This window comes from Hylobates moloch, unplaced genomic scaffold, assembly GCF_009828535.3.
Source record: "Hylobates moloch isolate HMO894 unplaced genomic scaffold, HMol_V3 SCAFFOLD_23, whole genome shotgun sequence".
NCBI lineage: Eukaryota > Metazoa > Chordata > Mammalia > Primates > Hylobatidae > Hylobates > Hylobates moloch.
Genome location: NW_026652298.1, coordinates 27,781,476 through 27,794,975, shown reverse-complemented (window position 1 = coordinate 27,794,975; position 13,500 = coordinate 27,781,476). Strand labels below are relative to the sequence as shown.

The 13,500-nt window shown below is 42.9% G+C and overlaps 1 protein-coding gene across 2 annotated transcripts in view; it reads right to left on the bottom strand.

Annotated features, from left to right (window-relative positions):
* The window catches only part of PARN (poly(A)-specific ribonuclease), a 197,371-nt gene that overhangs the window by 165,439 nt on the left and 18,432 nt on the right, over nt 1-13,500 (bottom strand). For both annotated transcript variants that reach the window (XM_032144568.2, XM_032144569.2), the window contains exons 7-12: nt 12,042-12,207; nt 10,466-10,531; nt 9,381-9,419; nt 7,585-7,627; nt 5,239-5,319; nt 1,062-1,118 (exon numbers count right to left, since the gene is read on the bottom strand). In XM_032144568.2, the coding sequence (XP_032000459.1) occupies nt 1,062-1,118; nt 5,239-5,319; nt 7,585-7,627; nt 9,381-9,419; nt 10,466-10,531; nt 12,042-12,207 (452 nt within the window). The remainder of the gene's footprint in view (nt 1-1,061; nt 1,119-5,238; nt 5,320-7,584; nt 7,628-9,380; nt 9,420-10,465; nt 10,532-12,041; nt 12,208-13,500) is intronic.

Genomic DNA, 13,500 nt, shown 5'->3' with positions numbered 1-13,500 from the left:
TATGGCCTTAAACCTTCCCTGATGCAAAGTTCAGCATCTAAGGTACAAGATGATTCCTTCTCCCGGGGCCAAGTGCTCAAAGAAGAGAATGTCCTAGACTACAGGCAATTCAGCATCCAAGCAAGTTGTCTGTCTAGAACAACCAGCAGCATGACCTAGTTTACCTATGTAAGATGTGGATGCCTGTTTTCTTTCTCCTCTTTTTTTTTTTTTTTTTGAGACAGGGTCTGTCTGTCACCTAGGCTGGGGGGCAATGGCGTGATCACAGCTCACTGCAGCCTTGACTTCCCAAGCTCCAGCGATCTTCCCACCTCAGACTCCCAAGTAGCTGGAACCACAGGCATGTACCACCACACCTGACTAATTTTTGTATTTTTGGTAGAGATGGGGTTTCCCCATGTTTCCCAGGCTGGTCTCGAACTCCTGACCTCAAGCAATCCACCCTCATCGGCCTCCCAAAGTGCTGGGATTACAGACATGAGCCACTATGCCCGGCTGCCTGTTTACAGAAAGGCATCACAAAGCAAGGAAAAACACCCATCATATCTATCATAGAGCCCCCTAGCAGATTTACACAAATGGCCAGTATCTTTTTAAAACGTATCAAATATTATTAAGAATAAGATTCAATTACATTTATGCAGCACTAAACAAAGACATCATTATTTTTACCATCTAGATTCTTCTACTTAGGGAACAAAACACCTTCAGTTGAATATCTGATTGTTTCTCCCCTTATTCCTTACTTTCTTTTTTGACTTCTTACTGGTTTTAAGAATGATAACTCTTGGTTTCCACGCAGCCATATAAGGACAACATAGTGTAACCCTCCTATCCATTTTTCAAGCAAGACTCTCTGAAAATTGATTTGAATATAATTTAGCAACTATGTCTCACCAAGTGCATTATAACAACAGTCTATCTTGATGAAGTTCTAACGTCTTAGAATGTTCCAGGTAAACATTCTAAATGAGATGAAATGATTAATCTGCAATGATAATTAGATACTTCACCTGGAATAGCATGTTCTGCAAACTTGCTAAAAAGTCTGGCTCACTTACCGAATTGGCAATGGCATGAATGACTCTAGAAAATCCCACAGCATCGTTCAGCTCCTCCTAATTAAAAAATATATATACGATTATTGATGTATAAATATTCCTTATGTGAATGAATAAAAAAACTACCCGAAAAAAAGACACTGAAATTTTGTATCAAGTTAGATAGCTTTAGTTTCCTGTGCTTTGCGCCTATCTTCCCAAAAATCTGCATCTAAAATGATCTACGTACATACTTTTCTTCTATTTTAGAAACTAGAATGAACAAATGGAAAATTATTCATTAGTTACTAAAACAACAATGCTTAGGGTTTACCCATCCCTTCATCGACTTCTTTAAAATTTCCAAGTCTTTCAAGGTGTCTTAAAAACAGTAACTTAAAAAGTTGCCACCTGCAGGCTAAACTCAGTAACACATTCAATTCTAAGGAAACCCATCTGGCAGTTAACTGATCAAATCAAGTATTTTCATAATTCCTGATTTTTTTTCCTTGAAAAATACATTTTTACAAAATTCTCCCACCCACCTTCTTCTCTCCTATATTCTTTCCAGCAGTGTTGAAAGAGGCTCAGTGTCTCTCTCATCTTGAAAACCCTCCCCTCCTCTAAGCTCTCTCAGACTACTGCCCCTTCTACTTGTCTCATCAAAGCTAACTTGCTTGAAGGACTTCTCCAGTTTAACTCCCAGGTGTTCCCAGCCCTCTGGCTTCATGCTCACTGAAATTGCTCACCTCCTTAAAACCAACCCCAACACTGGCCGGATGCCTGTAATCCAAGCACTTTGGGAGGCAGAGGCGGATGGATAACTTGAGGTCGGGAGTTCAAGACCAGCCTGACCAACATGGTGAAACCCTGTCTCTACTAAAAATAAAAAATCAGCAAGATGTGCTGGTGCATGCCTGTAATCCCAGCTACTCTCGAGGCTGAGGCAGAATTGCTTGAACCCGGGAGATGGAGGTTGCATGCAGTAAGCCAAGATCACACCACTGCACTCCAGCCTGGGCAATAAGAGCAAAACTCCAGCTCAAAAAACAAAACAAACAAACAAAAAAACTAACCCCAAGACCAACAAGTATTTGCAAGGATGTAGAAAAACTGAAACCTGCGTGCTTTTGATGAAAATGTTAAACAGTGCAGTAGCTAAGGAAAACAGTATGGAGGCTCATCCCAAAAATTCCCATATTACCCAGCAATTCCATTTCTGGGTATATACCCCAAAGAATTGAAAGCAGGGACTCAAATAGGTATTTGCACACCTGAGTTCACAAGAGCACTATTCACAATAGTTAAAAGCAACCCAGGTGTCCACAAACAAATAGATAAACAAAATGTGGTCTAGCCATACAATGGAATATTATTCAGCCTTAAAAAGGAAGGAAATTCTGACACATGCTATAACATAGGGAATCTTGAGGACGCTATGCTAAGAGAAATAAGCCAGTCACAGGACAACAAATACTGTACTTATACGAGGTACTCAGAGTGATCAAATTCATGACAAAGTAGAATAGTGGTTGCCAGGGGCTGAGTGTCAGGGGTGGGAGATGGAGAGTTGCTTGATTAGTACAGAGTTTCAGTTTTGCAAGATGAAGAGAACTCTGGAGATAGATGGTGGTGATGATTGCACAGCAATGTTAAAGTACTTGATGTCATTGTACTGTACATTTAATAGTTAAGATGATAAATTTTGTTATGTGTATTTTACCACAACTAAAAATTGTTTTTTTGGGGGGCCAGGCACAGTAGCTTACGCTGGTAATCCCAGAACTCTGGGAGGCTGAGGCAGGCAGATCGCCTGAGGTCGAGAGTTCAAGACCTGCCTGGCCAACATGGCGAAACCCCGTCTCTACTAAAAATACAAGTGACCTGTAAACCAGCAGAGGGTGAGGCAAGAGACGCTGAATCAGGAGGCGGAGGTGCAGTGACCGGTCTGAACGCAAAAACCTTTAGAAAAAAAAACAAAATTGCTTTTGGTTTTGTTTTTGTTTTTTACAGAGTCTCATCTGTCATCAGGTGAGTGCAGTGGTGATCACGGTTACCACTGCACCTCCGCCTCCAGGTTCAACGATTCTCCTGCCTCAGCCTCCGAGTAGTACTTAAGCATCCCATGCCCCGAGTAGAGATAAGGGAAAAATTGTTTTAATTATAGTTTAAAAAACTACTGCCAGGGCTGAATCCAACAGCCATGTCTCAATCCTAACCCCTACATGGGAGCTGACACTGCTGACCGCCCCTTTTTCTCTCTTCCCTTGGCTGTGTACCACAATAATCTCCCGGTACATTTTGTCGACTTCTGCCTATCATTTAAATGCTGTTGATCCTCAGGATTCAGCCCCAGGTCCTCTTCTCATTCCTCACGTACTCCGTGGTTGCTCTCTGCCAATGACAATCATGCCTAGCCCTCTCCCGTTCTCAACACTGACAAACCTGCTGAGAGGACATCCACCCTTGAAAGTCCTAAAAACACCCGAAACCTCATCAGGTCAAAACCAGAATGGAACATCTTTTTCCACTCTGGGGGAACATCTTTTTCCACTCTAGGGGGCGCCATGGTGCCCTAGTGGCCTTGCATGTATCAAAACGGGCCATGCAGGTAAAGGCTAATCTGCATCTTGGCCACAGACTCATCTGCATCTTGGCAGAACATATCAGGAGGGAAGGGTGGGAGGCAGAGGCTTCTAAGGAGCTGCTATGAGGCCAGCTCCCACCCCCTTCCCTATCACTCCTGGGAGGCTGTAATGAAACAGTTCCTCATTGCCTCCTGGGTTCTGAGGAGGTGTGGGGCTCTCTGCCTCGCCCTCTCAGAAGAGAGCTGCAGAGTATCAAAGCCCTGAGCTGCAGCCTAGAACTCATTCCTCAGTGAAGCTACATCACACAACACATGCTGCAATCATCTCACATCTTTTTTTTTTTTTTTTTTTTTTTTAAGACAAGGTCTCACTCTGTCACCCAAGCTGGAGTACAGTGGCATAATCTCAACTCACTGCAACTGCAACCTCCACCTCCCGGGTTCAAGCAATTCTCCAGCATCAGCCTCCCAAGTAGCTAGGACCACAGGCACATGTCACCACACCTGGATAATTTTTGTATTTTTTGTAGAGATGGGGTTTCGCTATGTTGCTCAGACTGGTCTCGAACTACTGAACTTAAAGTGATCCTCCCGCCTCAGTCTCCTAAAGTAGTGCTGCGATTACAGTCATGAGCCACCGCAACTGGCCTCTAACTGGCACCTTTTGTTTCTGCATTGTCCTTTTTAGTATGTGGGACAGGGACCACAGGCAGCACCTTTTGCTAATCCTTCTCTGTGTAGGTAATATGCTGTCTCCCAAAGTGGGTCATTGTGGTTGAGTCAATTAGGAGCGACCCTGCCTAATGTACATATGAGCATGACATTCATCCACATGCAAACCCACTACTCTCTCCTCCACCTTTCCCCCCAACCGATGTCACTCCAGCCAACCCCTCCAACTGAATGGAATGCAGTCTACCCTGTTGTGCAAATGTCTGGCATGAGCATCTTCCTCCTTCCCCCTTCCTCCTCCACCACCCACATTCAGTCATAAATTCCATGGATTCTACCTTCCAAATATCTCCAGATTCCATCTACACTGCTACTCACTATCCTACGCCAGGTCACCAACATCTCCTAGCTAGGCTACTCCACAGCTTAACTGGTCTTCTGCCTCCAGTCTTACTCACTTGAAACCATTCTTCACACAGCAAGCAGGGTGATGTTCCAACAGTACAACCTAAGCGTGTCATCCTCATCTGTCAGATCATGTGCTCTGAACTTGGTTTAAGGAAAACTAGTAACTATACATGAAGTTATACATCGCAGTATTAAAGGGCAGTGACGCTCAGTGACGCACAAGCTAAATGAGAATCAAGAATACTTTCTTCAGGACTGGTTTAAGTAGACACTGGTCACTTAAGTAGTGTCTTGGGTCACTTAAGTAGTGGTCACTAAGATTACAGACATCAGACTCACTTTGCTAGCTACGTCTCATGCTTAAACCTAACTTCCCCTTATTCCAGTCCAGGTTTTTCTGCCAATTCCATAGTTCTATGAAAGAAAATTATTCATTGAATTGAATCCAACATATGATCTGAAATAGACAGGAATAAATCACTATTTATGTTGCCATTTCTCACCCCCCAAGAATTAACATAGCCCAATTACCTGTTCTTTGGCATGTTTCTGCTGCTCTCTTCTTTTGCGTTCTTCTTCGTCTACTTTGCTGATAACTATATATCGCTCCTTCTAAAAGACATAAAGCAGATATACAATTTTCTTTTTCTTTTTTCTGAGACAGAGTTTCGCTCTTGTTGCTCAGGCTGGAGTGCAATGGCACGATCTCGGCTCACTGCAATCTCCGCCTGCTGGGTTCAAGCAATTATCTTACCTCAGCCTCCCGAGTAGCTGGGATTACAGGCTTGTGCCACCACACCCGGCTAATTTTTGTATTTTTAGTAGAGACGGAGTTTCTCCATGTTGGTCAAGCTGGTCTCAAACTCCCCACCTCAGGCGATCCACCCGCCTCGGCCTCCCAAAGTGCTGGGATTACAGGTGTGAGCCACGGGCCTGGCTCACACCTGTATATACAATTTTCTAGATATACAATTTTCTAGAGGCAACTTAATCCAAAAAATTCAGATTTCTGCTGCCATTAGAGTTTTTTTTTTTTTGAGACAGTCTCATTCTGTCACCCAAACTGGAGTGCAGTGGCACAACCTCAGCTCCCTGCAAACTCTGCCTCCCAGATTCAAGCGATTCTCCCGCCTCAGCCTCCAGAGTAGCCAAGATGACAGGTGCGCACCAATATGCCCAGCTAATTTTTGTATTTGTAGCAGAGACGGGGTTTTGCCATATTGCCCAGGCTGCTCTCAAACTCCTGACCTCAAGTGATCTGCCCACCTTGGCATCCCAAAGTGCTGGGATTACAGGCACGAGCCACCACGCCTAGCCAGAAGTTGTAATTTTTGTAACTGCACACTTTTTTTGTATGTGTGACAGGTTATCACTCCCATCGCTCAGTCTGGAGTGCAGTGGCATGATCACAGCTCACTGCAGCCTCAAATTCCTGGGCTCAGATGATCCTCTCACCTCAGCCTCCCGAAGCTGGGACTACAGGCATGTAAAATTATGCCTGGCTAATTTCTTTCTATATTTTTAGTAGAGACGGAGTTTCACCATGTTGTCCAGGCTGGTCTCAAACTCCTGGGCTCAAATGACCTGCTCATCTCAGCCTCCCAAAGTGCTGGGATTACAGGCCTGAGCCACCATGCCCAGCCACTGTAGTCTTTCATGAGCCAAATACAACAGAAAATACTTTGAAATGCCAACATAAGTTGAGCTGATGCATTACAAACCAAATTTTGTCTCTATGTTTCCGTGACATTTTCCTACAGTTTACTAATTCAAACCGACATCAGTTAAAAATATCAACAGACTGTGAGAATAAGACATTTCCTATGACAAATACTAAGACAGTTATATTGCATTTGAACATCGATTTCTGAAGAGTTTTAAAGTAAAATGTATATGTTGTATTAACATTAACAAAACTTACATATATGTTATATGTTGTATCAACATAAGAAAAAACTCTGGATTTTCTGCCAACGTGTCAGATAACTAGTGCTTTCTTTCTCATATATATTTTGCGTCCACTAAAGATAAATCATCTACCAAGATTATTTTTCTACTTTATTTAATCTCTAATTTCATACCTGACTTAAGAGCAACAACAAAGTAAAAAATTGAAACACTGCAGAAGGAACCCACCACTAGCTACCCACTTCCCAGCACAATTCTATCAGTGTACCCTGTGTACTCAGGACAATAGCTATGCTTACGACCCAGATTCTAAAATTTAATTTTATCCGCCCATGCAACATGAAGCCATTTCTTCACATGTACCATTATAGCTTTCTGCCATAGTAAGAATACAAACTAACATTTGTATACTTTCAAGTTTACAAGGCATCACGTCCACTTACCCATGGTATCACCATAAAAAGGCTACGAGAAAGTACAGATCACCATTATCATGCTCAGCCCCAATGTACACAAGAGGAAAATGAGGCTTAAAGAGGTCAAATGACTTACCCTAGGTTACCCAGCTCATAACAAGCACAGACAAGGTACAAATTCTGACTTTCAGCACACTAAGAATTGAGCGTGGTGGCTCAGGCCTGGAATCCAGCACTCTGCAAGGCCGAGGCAAGCAAATTGTTTGAGCCCAGGAGTTTAAGACTAGCCTGGGCAACAGGGTGAAACCCTGTCTCTACTAAAAATATAAAAAATTAGCCAGGCATGGTGGCATGAGCCTGTAGTCCCAGCTTGGGAGGCTGAGGTAGGAGGATCACCTGAGCCCAGGAAATCAAGGCTGCAGTGAGCTGTGATCGCCCACTGCACTCCAGCCTGGGTAATCAGAGCAAGACCCTGAGAAAAAAAAAAAAGAAACCCATATCAGTGTAACAATGGATGTGTTTAATGTTAGCACTAGATAATTCTTGGGGTTACCTTTTCAGTTTCTAAAGTCTCAACATGAATGCCTTTCGGATACCTAAAGAAAAGAAAAACACGGTATCAGTAGATGAGTCAATGACAGCTAAATCCCAAAGTATTTTATAAGCAACTATCCAGCCATAAATTAAGTAATATAAGTTTTATTAACTACGAAATAATTATCACTACAATGGAGTCTTTACAGCACATTTATTTTACAACGTTTCAGCTGCTAAATGTTTCCTTACCCTTGCTCTTAAAACACATATACATGGATTTGACTTCAAATTAATTTTTTTAGGACTTAGGTATTTTCTTTTTTTTTTTTTTTTGAGACAAGAGTCTCTCTCTGTCGCCCAGGCTGGAGTGCAGTGGCGTGATCTCGGCTCACTGCAAGCTCCACCTCCCTGGTTCATGCCATTCTCCTGCCTCAGCTTCCCGAGTAGCTGGGACTACAGGCACCCGCCAGCACACCCGGCTAATTTTTTGTATTTTTAGTAGAGACAGGGTTTCACCGTGTTAGCCAGGATGGTCTCGATCTCCTGACCTCATGAACCTCCCGCCTGGGCCTCCCAAAGTGCTGGAATTACAGGTGTGAGCCACCGCACCAGGCCAGGACTTAGGCATTTTCTAAAATGTCCCACATCTCAAAATACAGTCAACTCATTACCACAGAGTCAAATCTTGCTTCCAAACATACAAATGTTTCCTAACTGAAATTGTGAAAGTCTTATTTTTTTTATTTATTTATTTTTTTGAGATGGAGTCTCACTCTGCCACTCAGGCTGGAGTGCCAAGCCGTAATCTTGGCTCACTGCAACCTCTGGCTCCTGGGTTCAAGTGATTCTCCTGCCTTTGCCTCCCAAGTAGCTGGTATTACAGGCATGTGCCACCACGTCTGGCTAAATTTTGTATTTGTAGTAGAGACGGGGTTTCACCATGTTGGCCAGGCTGGTCTTGAACTCCTGACCTCAGGTGATCTGCCCACCTTGGCCTCCGAAAGTACTAGGATTACAGGAGTGAGCCACTGCGCCCGGCATGAAAGTCTTTTTAGATTGCACAGGGCATACAAAGAGGAGGTTTTAGATGGCCAACTCTGCTATAGTTTTGCATGGTATTAACAGCTTGCATCAGCCAAGGAGGAGAGCGATCTGGAATGCAGGTGGAGTAGGCTGCAAGGACGACATGACAGGAAAGGAGTGTGGGCAAACTAAACAGCCCTTTCCTATTGTGTTCAAAGTATATTCCCAGTATACATGTCACTGGTAGATTCCAATAGAAGAACAAGGTCCCCAATGTCAAATGGAAATGTCCACCTGTCTATGTCAATGTTCAATTTCTGAGTTGAAGACCCACCTGCAAACACAAGGAAACCAAGGGAAACATCCTTGGAAAAATACACACACACAAGTCTGGATGTTATTTCAGGGGATTCACAGACCTCCTGAAACCCATCCATAGTCTCACCCTAAGTTAAGAACTCTTGCTTTACCAAAAGCATTCATCCGAGTATTTCCTAGGTCTGAAAACCAAATATTTATTGTGTACCCCCAAAGGACAAAAACACTATCAATCCATAGCTTAACGGATGCACCAAAGTGATAATTATTTTAAGAAGCTTTAAAGCATCTGTTAAAAAACAATAACGAAAGAAAATTGAGTATTCAACTTAAGAAAGTAGGGGGAACTTGGTGTGGTCAAATCACTGAGAATTGCAAAATTTCAAAAAGGAAATGAGAGCTAAGAGATTACACTTAGTCTTTAAATCCTGGGTCCCCCACAGAGCTCCTGCATACAATATAAATACTTACTTCCAGCTCAAAGTCTGATAAATTAGTTTTCTTTGGAACCTATAAAAACAAAAGAAAAGGTATTGATTTTGGCTCGTTAGAAGTAAATCCGAACTGATCAAGCATTTGTTGAGAAGGATTTCACTTTAAGAAGAGACTTCATTAGAACTGATAGGTAATTTGCAAACAAAAATAGGCAGGTTATTTGAGGTGGGGGGAATTCCTCATCACTTGTCTTTTTTTTTTTGAGACAGACTCTCGCTCCGTCTCCCAGGCTGGAGTGTAGTGGCGCGATCTGGGCCCATTGCAACCTCCACCTCCCGGGTTCAAGTGATTCTCCTGCCTCAGCCTCCCGAGTAGCTGGAATTACAGGCATGCACTACCACACCCAGCCAATTTTTGTATTTCTAGTAGAGGTGGGGTTTCGCCATGTTGGCCAGGCTGGTCTTGAACTCCTGACCGCAGGTGATTCACCCACCTCGGCCTCCCAAGATGCTGGGATTATAGGCGTGAGCCACCGCGCCCGGCCCCATCATCACTTGTCTTCTAAAATTTTCTTTAATATTATGCTGCTTTTATTGAAGAGGTAGAAGTTCTTGTCTAATCAAAATATTGCTTCCTGCAGCTGCATAAAGAGAGTTTAAAGTAGACAGATGCATTAAAATACTTTTGTAAAACTCCTCACAAAGGAAAAGGAAAAAAAGACAATCACGTTACTGACTCTTTGAAATGCTAATGTTCTTTGAATACAGAGAGAAATTAAAAGGGTGTAAGTAGCCTGAAAGTGAATTGGTTCTTCTGAAGCCTTCACGTATTAAGCGCTCCTCAAGGCCAAAGTAATTATGCCACTCTTGGGCATAACTGAAAGTCAAGGTTGCACAACAGTTTTCTCCGCTTCAGGTACAGGACAAAGCATTCATTCAGTGTCTCAGTATACACAGTCATCCCCACTGTGTAACACTAAAGTTAGTGTTTAATTGTTGAGAACATACCAATAATAAAAAGACCCTTTATAAAGCTGTTTTTATAAGACTAGGTGCATCAAATGCCACAAATCATCTACCTTTCCAAAAAAAGAACACGCAGAAATGTTCAGGACAACTAACCCGGTACACGGCTCTAAATCCAAGTTCTTGTTTTCTTCACTTTGTAATAAATCTTCTATTTTCTCTCTGAGGAATTAGAATAGACCATGACCATTAGTACGTTTAAGGAATGAAGTCATCAACCAAGAAAATAATCACAACCAAACAGTCTAAATATAAGAACATGTGACAATGTAATTCTACCAAATTACCCTAAAACTTTTAGTTCAAAGACTTTAAAAAATGCTTTATTTTGACCTAGGCATAGAATCCCAGCACTTTGGGAGGTCGAGGTTGGGTGGATAACTTGAGCCCACGAGTTCGCAACCAGCCTGGGCAATATACTGAGAGCCCCTCACTACAAAAAATAAATTTTAAAAATTAGCTGGGCGTGGTGCAGTGTAACTGTGGTCCCAGCTACTCCAGAAGCTGAGGTGGGAGGATCGCCTGAGCCCAGGAAGTTGAGGCTGCAGTGAGCCGTGATCGCGCCACTGCACTCCAGCCTTGGCAACAGAGCGAGACCCTGTCTCAAAAAATAAATAACATAAAAAAGCTTTATTTGGCATATTTTGGGGGGATGAGGGTTACTGCTGTTATTTATTAGTGACCAACTTCTCAAGGACTCGTCAATAAAAGTGATTTGATTTTTTACTTTCCCAGTAAAATGGTTACACCAACAACTAAGCTGAGCAAGACCAGACACTTGTCCAAGATCACATGTGCTTGTCGGCACCTTTACTGCAAGCAAAGAGAACATGGACATGCTGCAGGCTGGATAAGCCTGATCCACTCCTCCGCCTTCAAGGACATTGGACAGTGGCTGTCAGGTATTCAGTCCATGCAAGTTTTAGAAGTCACTGATTAGCATTTAAAAAACAAGAAAAGGGGCCCGGCAATGGCTCACGCCTGTAATCCCAGCACTCTGGGAGGCCGAGGCAGGAAGATCCCTTGAGCTCAGGAGTTTGACACTAGCCTGGGAAACATAGTGAGATCCGTCTCTATTTAAAAAAAAAAAAAAAGTCCATGCAGGTCTGCCCACGTACTGAATGAAATCTCTTGCCTAGTGACATGTAGCAAGTCCAAGTACAATACATGGAACTCTATTTACAATTTGTTGCTGTTACACAAATTTGAATACGCCAGCTAGGCATGCTGGCTCATGCCTGTAATCCCAACACTTTGGGAGGCTGAGGCGGGCGGATCACTTGAGGCCAGGAGTTCGAGACCAGCGTGGCCAACATGGCAAAACCTCATCTCTACTAAAACTATAAAAATTAGGCAGATGTGGTGGTGCACACCTATAATCCCAGCTACTCGGGAGGCTGAGGCACAAGAATTGCTTGAACCTGGGAGGCAGAGGTTGCAGTAAGCCAGGATTGCACCATTGCACTCCAGCCTGGGCAACAGAGCAAGACTGTCCCAAAAAAAAAAAAAAAAAAAAATTTTTTTTTGAATATGCCACAATTATATCCTGCCATTCACAACATCACACCTGTGTGTGTACTATGTTTGTAAAGCACAGGTTTGAGATATAGATGCCTGTCATGCCCCAATATACAGCACACAATGCATGCTTAGTTTTAGTTTAGGAACTTACACCACTTGGTCAATAAACTTCTTTTGATCCTCAGGAATCGGGACAGGACATTTTGAAGTGTTAGGAGATACGTAGGATAGAGCTCCTGCACCATTCGCCTGTGAACGTTTTTCATCATACTGTTCTCTTAACTGTCTTTCTTCTTCCTGATTTAAATATGGAATTCCTAAACATGATTTTAAAAAGAATGCATTAGCAGAAGTAACTGTCTAACATAAATTTAACAAACCAAAGAGTCAAATTACTCAGGAAAGATTTACCATATTTAACTACATCTCAAAAAATGAACAGAAAGGCAATTGATTTTGAAATGTGTTTATCATTCATCCATTCATTCAGTCTTCTTTCAAGAAATATTTATCTGGCATTTATGCTGTGCCAAAGCATTGTATTAGGCACTGGGGAATGAACAGTGACAAGCTGATGCATCCTGCTCTGTAATGAAGGGAACTACTTCTGACAAGAAAATCAGTAAAGTAAGAGAAAACCCAAAGGATGAGAATAAGTCAGATACGAAAGGAGCTAGGGGAAGAGTCCTTCGGGTAGAGGAAACAAGCATGAATACCCAGAACATGGAAATGGCTTGGACGGTTACAGGAGCAGCAAGGAGCTGGTGTGGCCAGATGTCATAAGCAAAAACGGAATGGTACAGCATCAGACTGGAGAGAGTATGGAGCAAGATTCTGCAGGCCCTCACAGGCCGGGCTAAGAAATGTACATTATTCTAACAGTGACTGGACAACATTAGAAGATTTTAAGCAAGATAATTACCTTATCTGCATAATGCTTAAAAGGCCATGATGACTACTCTGAGAGTGGAAGTTGGGAAATAAGTCAGAAGCAATTGTCCAGGCAAGAGACAAGAGCTCAGATCAGAGGTCAGCAAACTTTTTCTTTGTTTTGTTTTGTTTTGAGACAGTCTTACTCTGTCACCCAGGCTGGCATGCAATGGCACAATTTGAGCTCACCGCAACCTCCGCCTCCCGGGTTCAAGCAATTCTTCTGTCTCAGCCTCCCAAGTAGCTGGAATTACAAGCATGCGCCATCACACCAGGCTAATTTTTGTATTTTCGGTAGAGATGGGGTTTCGCCGTGTTGGCCAGGTTGGTTTCAAACTCCTGACCTCACCGCCCGCCTCAGCCTCCCAAACTGCTGGGATTATAGGCGGGAGCCACGGTCACCGTGCCTGGCCAGCAAACTTTTTCTTAAAGGGCTCGATGGTAAATGTTTTAGGCTTGTGGGCAATGGGGGTCTCTGTCGCAATACTCAACCCTGCTGTTGTGGCACAAAAGCAGCCATACACAAAATGTACATGTACGGGCATAGCTGTAGTCCAACAAATCTTATTTACAAAACAAGAAGCCAGCAGTGGGCTCTCGTTTGTAACCCTGGCGTAGAGATGACAGGGTAGATGGAGACAGTGATTTTCTAGACATGAGGTAACACTTACTGATATCCT